This window comes from Streptopelia decaocto (assembly GCF_964273445.1).
Source record: "Streptopelia decaocto genome assembly, chromosome: 2".
Taxonomy (NCBI): Eukaryota; Metazoa; Chordata; class Aves; order Columbiformes; family Columbidae; genus Streptopelia; species Streptopelia decaocto.
The window spans coordinates 143,037,250-143,061,645 of record NC_138655.1 but is presented as its reverse complement, the minus strand read 5'-3'; the positions used below and the strand labels follow the sequence as shown (position 1 = coordinate 143,061,645).

General features: G+C 35.3%; 1 protein-coding gene across 1 annotated transcript in view; it reads right to left on the bottom strand.

The window, feature by feature from the left end:
• MALRD1 (MAM and LDL receptor class A domain containing 1) overlaps positions 1-24,396 on the bottom strand; it is a gene marked incomplete at both ends in the record, with an annotated part of 293,532 nt that overhangs the window by 84,475 nt on the left and 184,661 nt on the right. Inside the window, one exon of the mRNA XM_082044615.1 lies at positions 8,363-8,543. Coding sequence (XP_081900741.1) covers positions 8,363-8,543 — 181 coding nt within the window. The remainder of the gene's footprint in view (positions 1-8,362; positions 8,544-24,396) is intronic.

The window sequence follows — 24,396 nt, the reverse complement described above, 5'->3', positions numbered from 1 at the left end:
TAGGGGTATATGTTTGTTTGTTTGTTTTTAATGACAGCAGAAGCTCAAACAATATTTATTAATTTCCAACACTCTTGGACATTCTTGGAAAAGTTACTTTTGGTTTTCATTATGCTTCGCTCTCTCCTCTCCTACAATTATTCAATCCATAAACTTGTGCGATCTCAAGACTATACAGATATACTGCAAGTCACAAGACCACAATGCATTCCTTTGCCACAAAACGAGAATACGGGCAACAAAAAACCCCACCCCAAACAAAACCAAAAGAACATAAAAACATGGAGAAGAATTTCATAGCTTATGATAACAACCAAGATATAGATCAGCACAGAAATAATTAGATTAGCAAGAATGAGTGGAGCAATTAAATTTTTCTCTAGACCAAAGCTGACAGACCACAGCATATATCTTTGTAAACCACGTATATTTTGTAAACCACGTATATTTTGCAAACCACCTTTTTTCCCTTACAGTAGAGTCTCATAAGTTAAAAAAAAAAAAAAAAGGCATAGTGAAGTGCTAATGTTTTATCATACACATTTATTTGTTTTCCCCTTGAAACTGCAGCATTTCCTGAAAATCAGGACACCACAAGAGACTAGCACAGGACATATTATAGATCAAGCAGGACCTACTGACTGCATGTTATGCAAATCCCTGCATCAATTGAAGTGGCAGTACTCAAAAAGGGAAAAGCATGCACGAGGTATCACTTTTCAATTAAATACTGTTTGGATTGATGCAGCAAAGAGCCATATAATCTTCTGAGTAGTTTTTAAGAGACCAATAGAACTGGCTTGGCTTTTGGATCACTAAACCCTACAAAAGAAGCATGTTAATGATGGTTGCTGAACAGTCCATTTTATTTCTACATATTTTTTCTGTACAATGTAATACTCAGAATATAAGCAAAGATAAGAGCTTTCTGAGTAAGAATACATGTGTGTATTTGTATATACATAGAAAACAAGCAAGACACAGACGCACATAATGCATACCACAAATAAATTTTGACTCTACTAGGGGTATATTCCAAGCTCTATATTTATATCTGCCTCCAGTACATGGTATCTGTGGAAGACTAGTCCATGTGGTGCTCACAGAATTTATAGGCATGACAGGATTCACTGGGATATAGGTGATAAATCACAGTATCACAGTATGTTTGGGATTGGAAGGGACCTCAAAAGATCATCTAGTCCAATCCCCCTGCTGGAGCAGGAACGCCTAGGTGAGGTCGCACAGGAACATGTCCAGGCGGGTTTTGAATGTCTCCAGAGAAGGAGACTCCACAACCCCCCTGGGCAGCCTGTTCCAGTGCTCTGTCACCCGTACTGAGAAGAAGTTTTTTCTCAAATTTAAGTGGAACCTCTTGTGTTCCAGCTTGGTCCCATTACCCCTTGTCCTATCATTGTTTGCCACCGAGAAGAGCCTGGCTCCATCCTCATGGCACTCACCCTTTATATATTTATAAACATTAATAAGGTCACCCCTCAGTCTCCTCCAAACTAAAGAGACCCAGCTCCCTCAGCCTTTCTTCATAAGGGAGGTGTTCCACTCCCTTAATCATCTTTGTTGCCCTATGCTGGACCCTCTCCAGCAGTTCCCTGTCCTTGAACTGAGGGGCCCAGAACTGGACACAATATTCCAGATGTGGTCTCACCAGGGTGGAATAGAGGGGAAGGAGGACCTCTCTCGACCTACTAACCACCCCCCTTCTAATACACCCCAGGATGCCATTGGCCTTCCTGGCCACAAGGGCACAGTGCTGGCTCATGGTCATAAATACAACATTATTAACCCAAACAGGTTTTTTTTTTTCAGTTAGCAGGAAAAGATTTGCTATGAAAACCATTGTCTTTCCTTTAAGTTTGCTACTGCATGACAGCATTGGACCAGTGACTGTTTCTCTGACTCCGAGTACAAGAGCTTTCTTTAAGTGATGCTTTCCAAGATGAAAATATTCCCGTGATATCCATTACATCTAAAACAGGCCAAATATCAGCTCTGTAAGATACAGGTCTTGATTGTCTGAAACAAAATGGATAACTGCAAACATTTTTTTAGTTTGATAGACAGCAGTAGGTTTCATAGATAGCATGTTAGGTTGACAAAATGAATGTTCTCCTATTTAAAATATTTATCACAAAAGAACTGTTTGGTCACACAGCCAAAAAGAAGAGATGCTTTTGCCATGTGACATTACAACACTTCAGCATTACATATAATAGGTTGTTAGAGGTTGTTTGGCAAGTGCTATGTACTTGTGAAAGGCTTAGAGTGACTACCAAGTTATCATGGCTGCTAAAGGCTGCAGTGAACAAGACCTTGAGCTGTTTTGGAAAGCAACGTGTAACTCAGGGTCAAATACACTGAGCTGCTGCTTATCAGAGTCTCATCTTCACTGCTCTCCAAGAGAAATGCATGCACTCACTCAACAGTACACCACCACTGTGTCATCAGTATAAAACCAAACGTAATGTATATTCAAGGGAAATTAGACTTTTTTTTCTCCTTATGTGTCTTTTTAGAAATTAAGGTCCTTTCTGAGTAGAAAGGTTTTCAAATTACAGTTGAAAGTTCACCTCTTTCTATTATTCATTTTAAAAATTGTGTTGTATAGTGAGAGTATATATATAACTTCACTTCTCTCTTCTACAACACTTGACATGTAGGAATAATCAAAGACAAAAAAATTAAAAATGTTTTGCTGAAAATATTATTCAGTGAAAGGAACTTTACTTTCCAAGTTTCACCCTTTGTTTAAATTAAACTGTATGAAATACAAGCTGTTAGAAGGTTTCATTAGAACTGGAACTCAGTACTCTGAAGTTCAGAAATTATGAAACAAAATTTGCATCAAGGTTTTCATTTCCTTACCCCAATTGTTCAATACCCTTTTCTACATGACTTTTTATAGAACATTAAAACTCTATTAGCAAACTCATCAATAATATTTCTCTCCATGGATGACCTTGGCAATCTTTTGTAAGAAAAACTAGATGAACATTTTCTACTCATGCCAGCTGGATATAACTTCAAATAAAGTTCTTTTGTAATTCAGAAACCATAAGGAATTCTCCTCACGGAAAGTGTCATTTAAAAGGCCAGATTAAATTCTAAGATATGCTTTGGCTCTGACATAAACAGCAGATCTAACAAATTATATTGACTCTTAGGAGAGAATTTCACCTGCAGATACAAAAGTCTTCCTAAGAATGCTCAAAACAAGTAGTATTATGGTGCCTAAGGCCACCCAATAAACTGGAAATGTACAACTGGCTCTGGCTCAACACAAGAGATAAGAAAAATATTCTCTTCAACTTCTAGTGCTGATATCATGAAATATGTAAACCCACACCAGACATGGACAGAAGTTTTTATATTTGATTGAGACTGAAAGATCAGACTTGGCATAGTGTGCATCAGAAGAATAAGGAGCTTATATAGGGAGCTGCCATGTTTTGCTTAATACTAAAGAAGACACCAGGAAGAAGCCCTCAGGACTGAGTGATGAGTGAGGATCTGGTGCTCTAGGCTTTATCTCTTTGGAGCCTGCAAATGGCAAAAGAAAGAGAGGAGAGGAGATAAGGTAAAAAAATCAAGTGATGCTTTTGCAGAAAATTCTATTTCCCAGTGTTTATCATAGAATCACAGAATCATAGAATTCCATTTTGGTTTGGAAGGGACCTTAGAATCTACCATCAGATCTGAAGAGTAAGCAATATGTGAAGCTAAGGCCAAAATGATGAGATTTTAAATTTATTCTGAAAAGCTGCTTTTGCAGCCACTTACTACCAAACCAAAGTATCTTTGAAGTCAGCAACTTCTCTTCAAAAGTTTCACATGAGATAAACAGAAACTGAAAAAGCCACTGAGGTCTCTTCCTGAAAATGAGGTAACATCTAAAACTTTCTTCTCATATTCAAAATCTGTGGTAAATGACCTCAAGTGTTTTCCTAATAACAATCTGAGAGCTGCAAATGGAGAAAATATCTTTTGGTTAAACTCTTGTGCATTTTTTATGCAATCCCAAATAGAAATAGCAATCCTGGAGTATTAGAGTTGTGTAAATGACTTCTGGACAGTGACTCAAAATTTAGAGAATATTGTGATTTTCAAACTGATGCCGTATTTATCTTCTTTCCATTCTTTTAATCTTCCCAAATAAGACTGTAAAATGCAATATTCATTCCTTGAAGTCAGGCTATAGAATTTTTGCAATGCTGTTTAAGCAATCACCCTGTGCATAACATGACTTGTGCAGGAATTCAGGTCTTCCTCCAGTGTAACTCTGGGAGCCTGTATGAGGGGTTGAGAGAGCCTGTATTTCCTTCTCATCCCTGCTGAGCACATGTCCTTCCCTGTGGAGTCCTTTGTACAAGGGCATTTGGGATGTCTCATGGAAGGCAGCCATGGCTGTCTTCCACGTTTCCAGAAGAGAGATTATTTCTTACCTAGAACCAAACTGTATGTCATCTGTACCCTCTTCTGTATGTAATTAGATCTGAGTTCAGTAAGATTTTCACCCAAAAAGGATAAAGCACATTCATGTTAATGTATGTAACAAAAATTAAATTACAACTACCAAAAACTACTAGATTTCTCAAAATGAGCTTTCTTCCTCTACAATGAAGCAGATTCAGTGGATATCAGCAATTTATAAACTGGCAGCTCAAATAAAATAATAATTGCCTTCCAAAGGCAAAATACAAACATTAGACTAACCAATAAGGATTTTACCACTAATTTCATCTACTGAGAAGTTTTAGCCAGGTGATGTAATCCCAGTGTCCTATATCAGAATATTCTGACACTGACCTATTTATAAAAACAGGTGAAAAAAAAAATCATAAAATATTAAAACATTTTGAAGAGAGATGAAAAAAAAAAAATAAATCAAAAACCCCAGGTAACTGAACATCCGTTCTGGCTGAATGCAAATTCACATCTTGAGTGACTAAATCAGCTTTCTCTGCCTGAATTCCCTTTACTTTCACTTCAGGGCCAGGTTTGTACTGAATATTTCTGTTACAAGAGTTTGAACTTTTCTCAAGTGTCTGAGCAGAAGGAACTAAATTCTCCACTGAATGTAAAGCTTTGCATGATACATAGCTTGGGATTCAAAGAAAACACTGGTTTATTTTAAAAATAAAAAGTTGGCCTACTCACTGAAACACTAGGACATTTTAGTTGTTTTCTCTCTGATCTACAAAGCTAGATGGAATTCTAATGAGAAAGTATTTCTCTGCTGAGACTTTCAAAGCTTCTTGTTTATGGGAGCGTGGAAGCAAAGTTTTTCAAAGGGTTTCAGTATCTTCACCTACAGTATTTGCCATAAACAGTAGGGAAGGAGGAATACAAATATATGAGGAGAAAGGGAAAGAAAAAGTTTACCAGCAGGCAAAGCAAACTTTATTATTTTTTAAAGAAAATTTCTGTTCACCTCAATTTGGTAAATCAATTTCCTATTAATAGGAGTACCGTGGCATTTTGATTTTGTTTTTTTAAAAATGAAATACCACTTCAAATATGATTGAGTGTGTAACCTATTTACCTTAAACATGAGAAGAAAAGCTTGTGAAGTTTGTTTCCAAACAGGTAACCCACAAGAATGTGGGGAAAAAAAAAAAGTAATCGATTAATAAATAAATTAATTTAATATTAAGAGCAATCTTTCTCTTGCTGGGATGTGACTCCACTATTTTTCACATTTTTCAATTAAAGTTGCAAAATAATAAGATAACAGATTTGGTATTTAAATTATGTTTGCTATCAAAACATAACTTACCCTCTCACAACCAACTGACAAGAGCCTTTTGCATCATCTTTTTTTCTATCTCTGACAATATTTCCAAGTCCATTTACATTTCCAGTAAAGCCACAGTTACTTTTCCGTCTTCACTTTCAGAGAAATTAATGAGAGCTGAGGGAAATGAACCTTGCAGAATAGGGTCTCAGAAGCTCAAATCATAATAAATAAAGTTATCTGTAGTATTCTACCAATATAGAAGCTTTTAACTAACTAATTTTCAAAAGGAGATACTGAAGAGATCCTCCTTTGTTAGTTGAAAATACTCAAGTAACGTGAGATATGTAAATCACAACTATTATATGCAAGTGAAGAACAAAGAAATCTGAAGTCGTAATCTATCTCCATTAAGATTCTGTTATGGTATGTGCAGTTTCTTTCTATAACACAGTGTATGAAAGCAAGCTGAAGAAAAACATATGTACATAAAGTCAGTATTTGGATTTATCAAATTATGTGGTAACCATTGAATATTAACATACTGCATAAAAGCAGTTCTAATATTCCTGTGTCCAAAGTCCCCACACAGACCGCCTCCATCTTCCCTCTTCACTTTCTCTGCTTGAGTACATTATTGCTGCAAAGAGGGAATTATTTTATTGTGTTGACTGTAAACCATGATCCAGGTACACCATTCAGCCGCTTCCAAAAAGAGTCTGTGAGGAGGAGACGATCCCAAAATATCTAAAAGACTCAGAATTGCTCTAACATTCTACCCCATCACTACATGTCATCTACTGAGAAGCAGCTAAACATTCAATTTTTTTCCCAAGACACTTAAAGGCTTTCTCACTTCCATTCCTTTCTGTTTATTTTAAACCTGTTATTCAAGTGTTAATTATTTTCAATTATCTTATAGTTTTTTCTGTGCATGGTCTATTCCTCTGCTTATGTAATTACCTTGGCTAGCATATCCATAATATTATATAAGATTTTAGTTTAATTTAATAAGTCTCAGTGGAAAATACAGATGTGGCCTTCAGTTACCCTAGAGGACCCTGACCGTGTGTCTAGCTCAGCAATTCTGCAGCTATAAACACAGTAGATGAACCAAGTTATTTTACTGAGAAGAAACCCCTGACCCCCTTCTGGTATGTGCGCTACTCTTCTCCTTGTGTTTGGCCACAGTAAAATTGTGTTTGCTGCCTTTTAGCTTTGTTACAACAGACACAATAAAAACTGTGAATCTGCTCTGTGAAAGAAACAATTTAGACATGACATGCTTTCTCTATCCTGAATGCCCCAGCCTTGGGTCACATGGGAAATGTTATTTTTGAGAATCTGGCAAAATGTATTTTGTTTGTTTGTTCTACAAAAGTCAAGAATCAATAACAACAAGAATGAAAAAGGGCAGACCAGGCTCCTTCATGTCATCATACAAACAGGAAGGTCAGCATACCAAAAGCCTCAAGAAAATTAAGCAGGCAGATCTCCACTTGTGGAGTAGAAGGAAAAAAATCATGCATGGAGCTGATGTGAAAGGTGCTAAAGACAAGGCAATGATTCCATCTTGACTTCAGTTTGATCTCAAATATTACTGCAGATTCAGAAAGATCGAAGCAGGTGGGAAGGGCTTTTTGTCATTGTTGCCTTTTTTTTTTTCCAGACATGCACTGGTGCATGTGCACATACATATTGTTAAAAACCAAATATATGATAGGGTCCTGATCCTGATGAAGAATAAAGAGATAAGTATGAACCCATTTCTATAGAATACATGCACCTAAACTTTAATGAAAACTCTGCTGTGCCTAGCATATGTTACCAGAGGTGCTGTAAGTGAACCATTTCCTGATTATATAAAGACTGTACCTTATTACAGTGCAAAAACATCCACCATACAAGTGACAGCTCTATAAACAGCCAGAATCCTGGGTTTCCAACTGTTCTAATTCAATCTTTAAAAAATATGTATTTGTATGGAATATAAACCTTCAATTGTGTATTTCAAAGTTCTATTAAAAAAAAAAAAGAAGGCAAACTCTGTTCCTATTTTAGGCTGCATCCACAAAAAGTTGAATTAAATGAATTGACTAATCTGTGAAGGAGTCAAAGCTTTTCTTTACTTTGCTGGCCTTAAAACTTGAACTGAACTGAGAAAAATAATAGTGACAAAGTTCATTTGCAATCTCAACTCATTTTTATGGCACAGGTCTATATGATAAAACAGGGAGATCACAGGCTTCACTTGGTATAATCTGAAATAATTTATATAAAATGATAATATACAGCATGAGAGACTCAATCATTTCTCAATGAATCAAAGAAGGAAAATTCTTACTCAAGATGAAATAAATTAATGAAACAAAAACTCAGGCATTTCTTGGATTTATCTGGAATAATTTAGTGTGAGAACACCGCACTAATACAAGACTTTCTGTATGATTAGAAAATGTTATTGAAGTTGAGTGAATACTGTATTCATAATTGATTTTATGAACAGTGACATCATGATAAAAACATTAAACCAATGATGTATTTTAAAACAAGAAAGAATATCTTACATCTCCTTTAGCATCCCTCTAGAAACTTCCCTTTTGAACTTACTTGTGGTGCAGTTGTTGAACTCTATGTCATCTATTGCTGCTCCTCCTCCAAGGTCTCTGGTACGAATGCCTTCAAAAACAACTTCAAAATTCCTCAGTTTGCCCAAGTGTAACTCGACTTTATTCCACTTGTCACCATGACTTCCTGATTCACCCCATATTTTCACAATTCCAGCATCAGTCTGAATTTGAACAAAATATATATATGGATTATCAAATACCAGTTTTGGGAAAAACAAAAACACAAAACCAAGCAAAACAAAACCAAGCCAAACACAAAATGAAATGAGAGAGAAGATTGGAAGACAACCTTTCTGTTTTGTTGAGAAATGGTAAAGATATGCTTTGCCAGGATAAAAAGAAAAACAGTGAAATGGGATGGTTATCATACAAATCACATAAACATCAATGGAGTCTTGGTATGAAATTACTATGTGTAAAATTGAACGCAAAAATAGTTCATGTTGGTGGAGTTGAATTTAATTTTATATAATACCGAGATTTGCTCTTTTCGTTTAGAATATATTATTCAATTTAGTCTACCATTTTAAAATTAGGGCATCCAATGAGCAAAATCTTTAAAAAGTTGTGACAATGTTAGTGACAGGGGAGAAAAAAAACTAACAAATATAAGATAATCATATGTCCAATTTAGTTTATTTGAAGGTATTATAAATTCTGACTTTCAAATAATCTAATATATTTTAAAGATTTTCTTTAAATATCTAATCATATCATGTAACTGGCAAATCAGCAGCAACTTGCTTCACTTTTTAATAGCAGTGTTAGAATGCAGATACACCAGTTTCAATTGCTGTGAATAGAAGACACATAGAAAATACAGAAAGTACATAAAAGTACAGAAAGTACATACTTGCAAAAGTTTTGTATATGTCCCAGTTTATTTTTATGATTGTGTAAATAATAATCCAAATTGTAAATAAGACATTTTTTGCTAGTCTTTACTTAGCAAGTCCATTAGGACTCCAGCTAGGGTTAATAAAAACACCATGCAATGCGTCAAACAGCTAAATGTACTGCACAACAAAGCTTCTAAGGAAGTAGTACACGAACAAGCAAAATCTAAGGAAAATAGAGACAACAGTAATAACAGGCAGGGAAGCAAACTAATTACATTTTTTTATACATGGTGAACCTGTTAGATCAGGTTTATGTTAATAAGATTGTCTTATGCATATTTATGATAAGAAAATGAAGGTTGGTGCTTTAGATACTGTATTCTGAGTAGGAAAGTGCAGACAAGCATGTACAAAAATGTTCTATTAGTTATTCCTGAACTAGGGAATTTGCAGAATTGTTGATGTCTTTTAGAAGGAGGTCCTCAGACCTGCCAAAACATAGAGATACTGAGGTGTGACTTTGTGACATTGTTCTGGAAAATAATTGCTAACTGTAAAGAAGTTAGTTGAAAACAATGGCAATGTTACTTTAAATTGCTGAATAAGAAAGAAAACACAGGGAAGTGTCTCCATAACTGCATGTAAAGTCACAGATACTCAGCTGAACAGCTCCATTGCTGCACACTACTAATCGTGTTGGAGTAGCAGTGACAGTAGCCCTTTTATCAGCCATGATGACTGAACACACAAGCACCTCCAGAGGCAAGTTTAGACATTGCGTCTTCAGTTATGTCTCATTGGTTTAAAGCCAATGAAACACTCCATTAAAGAGAAAATAATGTAACAGGACCTTGTTGGTGCTTTGCACCACTAATTCCACAGTCAATGACAACTGGTCGTGATTTTCCTGACTTATTTCTCCCAGTGAGACTTCTGACTCTACTTATGTGCCATCACGTCTGAGATCCATTCATTTATAGGGTAGGCCACAACCCTTTCAGGCCCATAATCAATACAGTTAAGGGGAACTGGCATAGAATGAATGCTTTCTAAAAATTCCAGTTAAATTTCGACCTGGAAACACAGCATAGAGGACTCTTTATTAACACTGAGATAAAATGAGTAGATACAGTAACTGAAGCCGATTTTAACAGTGGTAAAACAGTTTTTAAAATCTAATTTAACTTTATTCATATTACTCTTTTTCATCAAATACGTGGTCAAGAATTTATCTTTATTTGAGTAACTCAACAATATCTATTCCATTGATTCTGATATTTTTCAATAACCTCCAAAAAAGTATCATGTATTACTGGGGTAATTTGTTTAGTCTGGAAACATTTTTCATCTATCCATTACATGAATAAAATGGATGGTTATGATGAGTTACATTTGGCTTTAAGGTCTCCAACGTGGAATACAAAACAAAACTTAGAAGAGAAGCACTTTTTAACCCTTAATCCATTTATTTACTCTGGAACCTCTTCTGTCTGCCCTTGAGAACTCTTTGGAACAGGAAAGTTTTCCAAACATTATTTATAAGAAAGTAATGATTAATCTTTTCAAAGTTTTTCAGTGCTATTAGTGGTGAAATTAAGAGACTTAAAATTAAGCTGATAATAATACTACTAAATGATAAGGAAATTCCTTTACTTTTGTGCATTCAAGCAAGATAGAAAAATTCAAAACTTAAATCTATGCCAAAATCAAGTCCTAAACCTATAAAAAAATTACATGTGTTTAATTTTGTATTTATGATAGTCAGTGGAACTTCTTAAAATATAAAGAGACAAGTATTTATTTAAAATCTGAAAATGTTAGATGTAGCACAGTTGGCCAGAATACGAGCTTTACTTTTACTGTTAACCTGATTCTGATTGATTTCACAGTATATTTTATTACTTTACTTTTTGTTAAAACTTATGTTTATCATGCTGATTTTTGAGTAAAGGATGCTGTGAGTAACAAGTAATACTGATCACATATTTGTTTAGAGGTATCCACATAAAATATTATAGCAATCAATTTGTAATCATAAACCATAAACATAAAATATCAAGTGTTTATACAGTTACAGGGACAGTGCTATTTTTTTCCACAGTGAGACACTTTGTAGTGTATGTAGAAAACCTTTTGCCAGAAAGAATTTTTACAAGAGAAATGGCAGTCTCCTTGCATTTCAAAAATTCTTGAATATGAGTACATGAATAAAACATAGAAGAGAGAGATGTTTCTTTTCCTGTCTGGGTTCAACATTAGCAGTTCCTATACAACAGCAGTACTTCATAAAGCATGAAAGGCTGATTTTTCACTTGCTCAGCTACAGCTCTACATAACAAAATGAAGCAAGCTCATCCTCTGCATAGCTGCATGAACACTGCTCTAATCCACAGTGAAAAGTCCCTTGAAAAACACAAGCCTTGTACATTGTCTGCATGAAACAGCTGAGGAAGAGGTGGGAATGGGAGAGGCAAGCAGGAAGCTTGGCTTTCCTCCTCTCTTCAGGTCCAGACAGTGGAGCTGCCTTGACTAAGATCTCTAAGCTATACATGTCTGCCGGATACATTCTTGGCATGAGAGGATCATCGTTTGTAAGCTTTGCAGATTCCATGTCATAAATTATTGTTTTGTTTTCTGCACTCCCCAACCATTTAATCTGTCTGGTGCCCTGGCATTCCTTTCATATCTTTGGAATGTGTTTGCTTCTAAAATAAACATAAATATGTCCTGAGGGAGGGAAAAAAACAGTTTGCACTTTAACCTGCCCATTTCTTCCAAAAATCCTTTCATCTTTTTCAGATGATGTACATTTATTAATGTAAGACAGAGATATGCAAAAGAGAGTTATGACAATCAGAACAAATGTGTCTCAATGTAGAGGAGGCTGGACGCCACATTGTCACCTTTCAGTTTTTATGAGGCTGTTCTACTGACATATACCGAGTGTCTAGATTGTGCTTCAACCAGGCCTGGTGGCAAAAGGCCCAATCTAATTCTATGGTCCAACAGACTGATAAAAGATGGTTAAGATCTGTCGCTTTGACGGATAGTACTGCCTGTGTGGGGTGGGGGGGGAGTTGATCGTGCTGATTGTTGGTCAGAGCAGAAATCCCGTTTTCCTGTTAACCTGCTGGAGTCTAGCTACATGTGGTTCTTTCACAAAAACCCCAACCCAACCCAAAAAACAAACAAACACAACACAACAAACAAAAGACCCAACCCAAATGAACAAAAACAGAAAAAAACTTCAAACACACGAACCAAAACAAAACAAAACCAAAACACCAAACAAACCAAAACAAAACCAAGCAAAACTGTAATCTGTTTTGCTGCCACTCATCCACATCTCAGGTTTCAGCCCTCTTCTACACTGTAAGCATCATACCCTAGGCTCCACATTTTCTTCTTTGCTACACTTGCTTGCATGTAATTCCAGTCTCTCTCTTCGTCTCATACCAACACCTTTGTATCAAAGCCACATTATTATCTTCCTCATGTCTCATTACATTTGCCTTGGCCTTCCTTCCAGTTCATATTTGTTCACCTCACACTCTCCCTTACATTCCTAAAACCATGTAATCATCTAGTTTTGGATTTGCATCCTCATATTGCCTGCATTTCTACTCCAGCAGAGTGATAGACCATCCTCAGCCAAAGAGGGTATTCCAAAGTAACATGAAAAACTAGCATCCAGAAAACACTGTATGTGGAAGGAAAAATAACCTTATCTTTCCAAACTAAAGGTTAAATTTCAGTTCTGAATCCTGAACTATGAGACTTGACAATAATTTTTATTTATTATATATATGCAAGTCTTTGAAAGCGGGGAGAAGAGAGAGTCTCAGATCTCACTGAGACAGAATGCACAATATTTTTGCCCTAAAAACTTCATCAAAGTATATTTTTTTAGCAAGATATCTCATTTGACAGCAAAACACTAACAATGACACATCACTGCTAACACATGACAACCACCAGATTTTTTTTCTATTCAGGCTAAAATCTCATGCTATATCTTAAATATCTTTCTGTGGATGTCACCCTCAGTTGAGGGGAAATATGGCTAGAGTAACTTAATCTTTCTTATGTTTTCTTTTATGACTTCTGTGAAAAGCCCTACAACCTGTATGCCACTCAAGCTTGTAATTTTATTATTGCTAAAATCTTTCTAAATCCTTATGCAGTTTATGTTAATATTTTGAAACTTTTCCTGTGTAACATCTCAAAGAACATTGTAAGTTAAAATTCAGTAGTTCTTATAATCTGATAGGTTGAGGGCTGATAAAGCCTTCATCTAACTTTTTTTTTGACCTGCACAGCCCATTCTTTTAAGTATTTTGACTCTTTCTGAACTCATTTTACCTCCTCTAGCTGAATTCTACCTGTAATGCCAAACCAAACTATTTTGAAGTATCTTTTATACCATAGTCCCAGCTTTAGCTTTTATTCTTTGTCAAGAAGTTATTTCCTTGCTGGTCTAACTCTTGATACAGGAATTCATTGTCCATTTATTACTTATTAAAATGTACAAATCCATGTTTCCTTCTGAGCCCCATCCCTCTTCTGGGATAAAGTATTTGCAAGTTAGATCTAGAAAAAAATTCTTTCAAACAGTATAGATATGGATGTACTTCAGTGACTCCCAGTCACGATCAACAGCATTTCATAGCTCCTTTGAAAACCCAGTGAACCAGTGTGTCCTTTCAAAAGTCTCTCTTTGTATGTGCACATACATGTCAATATTTCAATTACAATACCTAATAATTAACACTTAAATAATGAGTATTTTGGAGGCAACAGTACAGCACTAAAGTATCAATAAAAACTCCAAGTATTATAATTCTTTTTCTTGGGAAGTCAGATATTTTCCTTACGCAAATAAACAGGGAACCACTAGAACTTCCTATTACTTAAGGGAAAAGAGGTACAGAATGTTGTCACAAGAGCAGGCAGAAGATTCACTGTGCAAGTACTATCACAGCAGCTACCACAGTGCAAGTGCTTCTGTGGATCAAAAAAAAAAACAAGAGCCATGTTGCCCAGTTATACTTCTTGACACACAAAAAGTTATTTTGATATCAAACAAGTTAACTTGGTAACATGTATCTATACCTATAGCATAAAAGAAAGAAATAGAGTCTGATTTATCAAGTGTCCATATCATAGGTCCAGATAGCAACAAGTTCGTTTGTTGCATCCTGGAACAGTGGGAAGGGAGGAACCCAGCAGTCTCAATAGCCTTAATGGTCACCTAATCTTGTTGCAGAAAAAAATAATTAAAGAGGATTATTTGTTGGTCATACCCATAAGCTTTAGAGGGCAAGAGGATCATGGGCTACAATAGAAGAACACCCGCTTATCGTGTTTGTCACTTGTCACTTTGGACTTATTTCTTCACAGCATAGGGTCCACTATCCCCTAAACTCAACCTAAGAAAATCTGAAAGTCCAATGTTATTGGCACGTCAGCTAACAAAATTTCATTTCTTCCTAAAAACACACACTGAGACAACTAAAAACAGATGTGAAAGAGCGTGTTTTCATTTAAGGCACTAAAAAGTTATTATTGATTGTATGTCACTGCCCTCTATGGGTTAACATAGGTGAAGGGCAAGCTGAGGTGATGAGCCACCATTAAGGAAAACTTGACAGTAAAAGGCACGTTTTTCCATTGACTCGTAGCAATGGGTTATGGTTTCTCACTGCCCCATCATGCTGGGCAATAAACCCTTTCAGAAAATGGCAGAATTTTCTCTAAGAGGAACATAACCTGGTTAGATCTATATGTCTATGTCTAGCCATATTAGAAAATTCTGTTCTTATTCAGAGGATTTTTATACACCTTCTCATAGTCTGGGGGGAATTATTTCTTAATGATTTCATTACATTGCAATTCAGAATCTTATTCATGCTTGTCTTCATCTGAAGAACAATCTAAAGTGTTTATAATCTCTCTTCTGAGAACTTCAGGGAGAAAGTATATATTACTGGGCTCAATATCCTCATTAATTCACCAGGGGATACTAAGAATGAAGGACAGGGAAGGATTTCTTTCTGCCTTAGAATTCCTTTCATTTTGTGGCTGGGTTTAATATTTTTCCTATGTGGCAGAGACCACCACTATTCTTAAGGCTACATTTCTACAACAGTCAGAACAATGTTAGGAACTTAATTCAAAGCATGCAAGAGGAGTATGTCATTTCCCGTTACGAGATATTGCAAAGAAACTTCTTATGAATGCACTCTCTGTCAGAAGAATACACTAAGTGTTCCAGATGCAATTATAAAAGTTCCGCTATGAGACAATCTGCTTTGTTACGTCTGCAGTGAAACAGCAATGAAACACAGATTTTGTTCTTGATCCGCACCTCTCCTTCTATTCACCTTCCTAGCTGGGTTCAAAATATTTCCCTGGTTCATTTGCATCTGATATTTATTTCAGCAGAGCCACAGGAAATGAAGCTGAGCTAACCAAATGGATGGAGGCAATAAAAACATTTGCTAAATATTCCTGGACTCTTCAAACCAAATATATTTGAAGGCTTTTTAATCATAGACAGAATATTTTCAAATGATTCATCAAAAAACATGATCTGGTTTTTATCAATACCATAAATAGAATTTCAGGATTTACTGTATCAAAAGGCTTCTCTTTCTGCAGCACCCTTCAGACTTTTGAGAGAAGTCAAGCTCTTTTTACATATTTTTTTAAGTGTTAGGAAAAAGCTTTTCTCCTATCCTTTCAGATTCCCTTGATAACAGTATCTTCCTGGCAAGCTATTACCATCCCAAATTTTCAAAACAAGATATGTGTTATGCAAAGTGCAGAAACATAATATGGAATGAACATAATGTGACTTTAACTATCACTGCTAATTTCTCTAGCTTTTGATGCATGGTTTTACAAGAGTATTTCAGGAGGGCAGTTTACTTTTCATGCTACTACTTGTTTTAGAATCAAGAATATTTTCATGAGATGCAAATGAAGTTAATAAATAAAACTGGTTTTAATGGAGTTTTACTTTTCTTGGTGTAGTATAATCATTAAAGCCTTTTGAAGGCCGAACAAGCAGTTTAAAGATGAAGTATCCCATGATGAGGTATGTTCCTTTCCTACCCCTTTTGTTCAACACAGAGTAGAATGCAGTCCTGTGCTTTTACATGTGCATAAAAGAAACAGGAGGTGGAAGGAAGAAAAATTCCATTTTCCTCATTTTACCATATTTTAAAGACCTCTCCTATGAAGCTGTATTTCTCCAAATCACAGAACAGAGAGTATCTCTTCCTAGGACTAAGTCTGTCAGACATAGCTAAAAATAAAACAAAAACCACCCTCCCACTGCCCCCAAATAAACAAAACAAACAAAAAACCCGCAGCACATTAAAATGCAATAAAACTGAAGATTGATGCTGTATAGCAGAATCTCTTATCTTAAAGGAAAAGATGTGAGTTATTGTGTCTTCTTTACCTAAAATTATTTTCTAAGCGTATGACAGATTCTATCTCTTTTTTTCATTTCTCACTGATTTCCTCTTAAAATCTAACTTCCTAAAAGAATATTGCTTAGATTATTTGAAAACAGTAACTTAAATGTACAGAGTTTGACCTTATGTTTCATTCAAGCAAAAAAAGCTCTACATCAGATAAATCACAGAATCACAGAATGTTAGGGATTGGAAGGAACCTCAAAAGATCACCTAGTCCAATCACCCCACCGGAGCAGGAACGCCTAGATGAGGTTACACAGGATTGTGTCCAGGAGGGTTTTGAATGTCTCTAGAGGAGGAGACTCCACAACCCCCCTGGGCAGCCTGTTCCAGTGTTCTGTCATCCTTGATGTGAAGAAGTTTCTTCACAACCTATAGTATCAAATTATTGAAATTATTTAAGTGAATCAAAGAATGAACTCAAGTTAATATTTGTTCATACGAGATTTGGATTCTATGTTCAATTTTCTTTCCTCTTCTCTTTTTTCCTTTTTTTCTTCTTTTCGGTCATGAAGATATGAGTTATGCATGAACATGTATGTCCTCTGGCACACAGTCACCAGGCTGACAACAACTCAATACAAGAAGTTCAGTGGCACTTTATAGCAGCACTAATTACAATAGTTCAGCCTTGGCAAACTACTTAATTGTAGGGAAAGACACATACTCTGTATGGCAAGTGTCATGTTGGTAGGTGTATGCAAACAAACCAAATACAACATTTTTACATGTTGTTAATTATGTAGGAAAATCTGGGTGCACCAGTAGTTATTCACTACTCTGCCTTTAGCTACTGCTTTGAAGATTTGTATCTCCTATTATGTGACCCACAGACACTTGTGGTTAAGATTACTGTTGCCTTTAGAAAATTACTGCTAATTATCTGAATGTTGAAGCTCTGCATTAAATATACGATTCAAAAATTATTAAGTCCACCTAGAATAGCTCTGAGAGAGACAAACAGAAACAATTTCAATGTAGGGAGAGATTTTAAACTCGAAATTTACACTTTCCATCACTAAGCTAAGGGATGCTGAGGGATGCAAATAACAAAAAGGCAGATAACAGAACTGCAACAATCTACAGAGTAATATTCCCCAAAGACCAAAAGGTAGGAAAATGTAAGTGATGAGTAATGCAAGAGGATGAGTTTTACTTTCGGGACATGCTGCTGAAAGTGATGAGCTTACTCAAGTTCCAGTGACTTCAATGAACATTCATCATTCTCAGCACTGAAGAGAGTACATTAAAAATAAGTTTCTCTCTAATTTTTCAGAGTTCTATTTTGACAGGAACCAGAAATGCTGTTTGGTATGTCTCTGCCTTCTATAAAAACACTTGAAAAAGAAAGATCAAATGGTATCTTTAAGAAATCATTTGATCTGGGCAAAATGCATGAAAAATTGACTTCACTTATAAGGATAACTTACAAAATCACATAATTGCATTTTCACAGTGCATTATAGAAAGAAGGAAAACAACAAGATGAACCACTGATGTTTCAGTCTTCAAGGCTTCTATTAGACAGTCCGCATGTATTAGTCTCAGCAAATTTTCATAATAACAGCTAATGACAAAGCCCATCCATCTACCCATCCATCCCTTTCATTTCCTCCTTTGTGGAAAGCATTAAGATGATTTTCACTCTCTGAAATATCTTTTCTCCAGTTTTCACTTCCAAAATTAATATCACTGTAATAAAGAAATATGCATTTCAGCAAGGGACATGAACAAATTTGATAAATGAATTTATGCTACTGATGAAATTCCTTTTTTTAAAATGGACCAATTTTGGAATTCTGGAATTTCATATTGAATTCCTTTAGAGCATCAGAAGGCATTAACAGCTCACCCTGTCATGAGTGACAGCACCCGCAACATTTCTAGGAGCTAAATGTTAGGCTCTTGTTTCTTAATTGCTGTAAATACTGAGTTGAGAAAAGCCAGTTTCAAAAACACTTCGACAAAAAACAACTGATAATTCATCTGGATACACGATTTTGTTTGAAGCAGGTAGGCATTTCAAGTTATGACAATGAAGGTATGCATTCAAAACTCTGGAAAAGAAATGTATACTGGGAAGGCAAGAATAATGTATTGATTTAATTATTCTGTGTCACCTTCCTAAAACTTTGATTATCCTGTCCAAAGGCTCTTAAAATACATCTTCATCATGCACATTATCATTACCAATTAGAACAGAGAAATAAAACAGTTCCACTTTGTCAAAGAGGATTCATTATCCATGTTGTACCACTTCATCCTGTCTTCATTTCTGAACCTTCCCAGCTCTCTTTTCTCCTCTAATGTAAACATTTCTTCTTCATTTCCTAGTATAATCTACCTTCTTTTGGTTTTGTTTTTCAGGTAGCTTAAGGGATACAATTATTATTGCTTGGTTTTCATTTTTTTTTCCTTTGGTTCAAATGCTGATTAAGAATAAGCATTGAAGCCCTTTTTTAAGACCATTAGCATTTCAAGCAGCTTAGTTACATTTTGACTCAAACCTTGTCACACCTATGTTTTAATTGTGTTTTAAAGGTCTCCTCAGATTGTCCACATCTTAGAGTTGAGTAATGATAATTCTCAGGAAAATTGAAGCTTGAAAAATAAGTCATAACTACAAAAGCTCTAGGATGACTCTGGACAACTGTTACAACCCTCCACAGTGCCAAACAGAAGGACAGTGTGATAATCATTGTGCAATAGTAGATTACCTGGATTACAAGACAAAGGTCAAACCTTTACTTAAACTGACTACCTAAACAAATGCATATACAGTATGGGATGCAAAAAAACAGCTTATGAATCAAGATAATAAAAAGACATATACAGAAATGGTAGAACCTCAAATCTGTCATGTTTTTCCTCTTACAGAGAATACTCAGAATACCATATTTGAAAATGTGAGGCATAATCACATATAAAATTTCAGCCTTTTATTATGCAGCTTTAACTCTTTGACTCATCTTCTACATATCTTTCCCCCATTAACATTCTTCTTTATCAGTTGGTTATGGAATGAGACAACAAATACAAAATTGTTGTCCAAATAGGAGGTGTGTGCCCCTAATAAGTCTACAACCGGTGGTGACATCCATGTTTCACCCTGACTTCAGAGTACTCAATAGGGAGGGAGTTGGCTGGGCACAGCCCCCTGAGTGCCTTGGGAAGTCTGTACATGCGATCAGCCATGGTGAAACTGGGACATGGGCAAAACTCACATCTTAGGACCACAGATCACATCAGATACTGCCAATGTGTATTTGTCTAAGATGTCTTTTAGGAGTGTGGTGAAGCACCTTTCTTTTCACGTATGCCTGTACCCATCTATTTATACACACAGTCTGAAATAAGTCAGATGGTGCAGAGTTGTTTGGCACTTTCATGGCCCTTACTGACTAAAACTCTAGTTGACTAAAACTCTCAGCTAGGATTAAAAGTATTGCTGAGCTGCATCAAAAAAGTTACTTTGTTGGCTTTCTCTGTGGCCAATGAAACAGGAAGTACATACTAAAAATGAAAGAAATTCATCTGGTCTAGATCTTCTCACATTGAATTGCTGTTTAATAGAAACTAAATTGATAAATTGCTCAACTCAGATAAGTATCTACCAGTATGGATACTTATTCAATATTCACTTGAACTGTAATTTCAAATTTTTCTGGCAGCAGGACCAAACTTCGCTTATGTATTGACTGGTCTTATCTTGGAACGATTTATCACCATGTGTGGTCCACTCCTGGGCAAAGGTCTGCTTGGAAGTGGTGCACCTTACTTTAAACAGTCACATGGATGAGAGTACTGTTTGAGTGACACAACAGGCAGGCAGAAGTTGAGCTGGTGGGACTAACTTTTCTTCTCCGAAACTTTGACAGTTTGTGACTAAGGTCAGAAGCATTTTTCTGTTCATGGTGTCACAGTGTTTTCTAAATCATTTCAATGAAAAGGAAACCATGGAATCAATCTGTGTGAAAGTCAGCTCAGCTCTTCAAAATATGAAGATTTGTTCATGAAGAATTAAAGCATCAGGGTTACAGCTGCCTTGAAAAATAAAAGCCCCAAAGCAAAGCGAATTCAGCTGAACAAAACATCTGGAATCTTTCAGAGATTTTATTTGTTTTAATCAGTATTTCAATTCAGCAATTCTCCTCTAATATCACCTTGATTCTGTATATAAAACTGATTGTAAGGAGTGGGAAAACATATCTTTACAGGAATTCTGCTGAAATAAAGCAAAATTAAAAAACTTTTAAAAGGGAAAAAAGTTCATATATCTGCTGTAAACTAAACATGGTTGTTTTGTTTTGGTTTTTTTAAGTAAGATTATTTTATGGCAGTACAGTAAAATAATAAGACTGGAAAGAATTCTTAATATTAGCAATGGTAATTCTTAATTCTTGTACAATAGCACTGAAATTTTTGAGGTTTTACTAAATATTTCATTGGTCACTTCTTCAAAGTGACTAGCCTGCAGGACAGAATTGACATGAATATTCCCTACTAATTTTCAAAGAGTATCTTATGCTTTTTTGGACACATAAGAGAGTGATCAGTGTCAGTCAGATTTCATCCCTACTTTGATGTAGTGGGATGTTAACTGGTATAAAACTGTACTTCTTTCTTAGTGACACTTTCATAATTTATTTGTATTCTGTTAGAATATTCTTTTCAGTTGGATTGTTACTTGGGGTTTGTAGATATGTAGAACAGATGCTCTGGGATATTAGATGAACTGGACAGGCTCAGGGGAATCAAAACACTAAGGCTGAAAAAAATAATAAGCTCTTTATATAGTCAAAGCTCGATTAAGTATTTTTAAGCTTCACTGAATTGATCCTGAGCAGAGACATCTTTAAGAGGAAAACTCTAATATCTGATGGATACAACTATTTATTCCTTAGAGAATGCCAAGGAATCAGATATCTGATTTAAATTTTTAATCTGTAGTTATGAAACATATTTCCTACTATGATATGATCAAGGACATATAAAATTATAAATATCTATACCATGGTAGGGATGTAGAAGATGAAAGTTTGCAAACAGATTTTGGTGCTTGCATTGACAGCATAGATAGGAAATATCTACATAGGTATTAAAAATATTTACTGAAATATCCAAAATTCAAATATATATGCAAAATTCAAATATTTATCCAATTACATTTCTGAACGTGCCCAATATTGTTTATCAAATGTTACTATATACAGTTGCGTGTCTACAGGAAGCTATATGGAAAGTAATATCCACCTTTCCTCTTATAGATGCTTACTTTAGGCTGAGATAAATCATACCGCAAACTCCCTTTGACATAATGAGTAAAACCCCATCATCAACAGAGAGGCCAGAGTGACTGCTGCAGTGGCTACACAGGAGGCATCTATGACTTTAAGTAACAGGAATTCCATCCACGTTGGGACGAATTACAATTTAATAGCAGATTCTTAAATCTTAACATGTTTATTAGAAAAGAAATCTACATACTGGAGAAAATGGAGCAAGCTCTTTCTAATATGTCTTTCGTGTGCTAATATAGAAATGATTTGCCTACATAAAGGCAAAATGATAGATATGAAAACATGCATCAGCCACATTTCAAATATGTAAATGAAACTTCATAACAACTTTCAACCTGTCAAACAAATACAAATAGAACTAAGGTGGAAAAGGAAATTTAGTGATATGTTTTTCTCTTCCTTTTTTTTTTTTTTTTCCAATGAAAATCCCTTGGGCATCCTTCCCTTTCTTCCCAGTGCAGCCATTGTTACATAATCTGTTACATAATCCACTTCTGGTTACCAATTTCACTAGTTGTGATAACCTTGATTCCCTGTTTCCACTTGTTCAGTTTTTTCTCTAGATGTTGCAGATAATGCAGAAGTTCTGTCTGTGTTTTCTAAATGGGTTTATTCCCTACAGCAAATAAACAGAGAGCTAACTATCAGAAGAATAGAAATCTCTTTGTGTGAACTAAGGAACCATTGCAACATTAAAAAAGGCAAATCGGAGGAAAAATGTAACCACTGAGTGATAAAATTATGGAAAATAACAGAATGTAAAGGGATTTTTGGAAGAACATACTTGATCATGTTTGCATGGAAAGGGTGATTTTAAGATGAAGTCTAACAACTTTCTATAGCAATGGGATCCTATATGTGTCACCTTATGATTTCTAGCTATCTGATTGGTAGGCTCAAAGAATTTGAACTACGTGACATCTCAATAAACTGATTGAGAAGCTAGCTATATAAAATAAATGGTATTGTACAATTGCATCAATCTAAGTTTCCACTGTGGTTTCCTTCGACCTTTCCACAACAGCTGTCTCACATTTAAGCAAGAAGAGTAATCAACCTCCAAGTTGCTCATAATTATTAACTGCAAAATGCCACCTGTGATATCAAATTTCCCCTAGCATTATAATGGGAAAAAATATGGTTATTTACACTCTTTTGTTCTCCATGCTTTAAATTGTTTTCATGATAGTATGACTAGTAGAACTAAAACTAGTTTATAATATTACTGTGTTTTTATTTAATGACTGCTATTCAACAAAATTCACCCTAGAATGTTTTCCATTATAAGAACTTTTTTTCACTTGTACGGTTTTGAAATTTAAGAAAAGAATTAGTATAATAGTTTTTATTTATTACGAAAATCTGAAAAGTATCCACATGATTATTTTGATAGAAGACACATTTTTTCTTTAATGTCATCTCAAGGGTTTTTTAGGTTTTTCTTTTTGATTTGGTAGGTTGTGAGTTTTTTTGTTGTCCCAACTCTCTTTAGCATACAAGACCTCAATCCTTCTAAGAAATTCCTCATATTTTTGCCACAACCAGTTATTCCTGGTCCACATCAGAGCCCAGCACTACAGCTAAAAGATAAATACTTCTCTTTTTTTTCTTTTAATTCCATAAGATCCATGCTCATAATAGAGGTAATTAATTTCATTTGCATTTGTACAAAGCCTTTAAAACTTTCATGTCACCTAAAACTCCTAGAGCTAAAGAAAAGTTAGTATCACAGATAGATTAAGAGCCTTAACCATTTTGATATATTGGAGGTAAGAAATGCAATTTTATTGTTAATTTTGTCCTTTCAGTGCTCTTGCTGAAGGCAAAATCAAATATACTCTGTAGACCACACAGTTACATCCATATATTCCAGGGACTTATGCAAACAGCCTTTTTAATTCCTGATTTTAGTAGTAGTACAGTATAATCTCTCATTACTTCATTAATTCAAACAGAAAATCACATTAGCACGGTTTCTTCTGTTAAGAAGACTTCAATCTTAGCAGTAGTACTAACATTCCTTAAATGAACTTCTTGTCTTTTTAATTTTGCGGATGCGGCCTGGGAAAATTTGCAGGAACATGTTACAAAAGAATGAGGTGAGGTGGGAAGTGGTGAGGGTAGTAGACAACCTGAGGTGTCTGACTGAACATGAAGGCCTGTCAAAAGAATTTGAGTATGAAAACATAGATAAGAAACTCGTATGAATGGACTATGGAGTTTTCATGATTCTGCAGGCAATTCATCTCTAAGCTGAAATGACTCTTCATGGGCTAGGAACACAAAGTTACCAGGTCATGGAAAGGTAAGTAAGATAGTGGGAAGAAACCAAAGTCTTTCAAAGTTCGCATTATAATGACCCTATTAGTCTCTGCTGCAAATGATAAC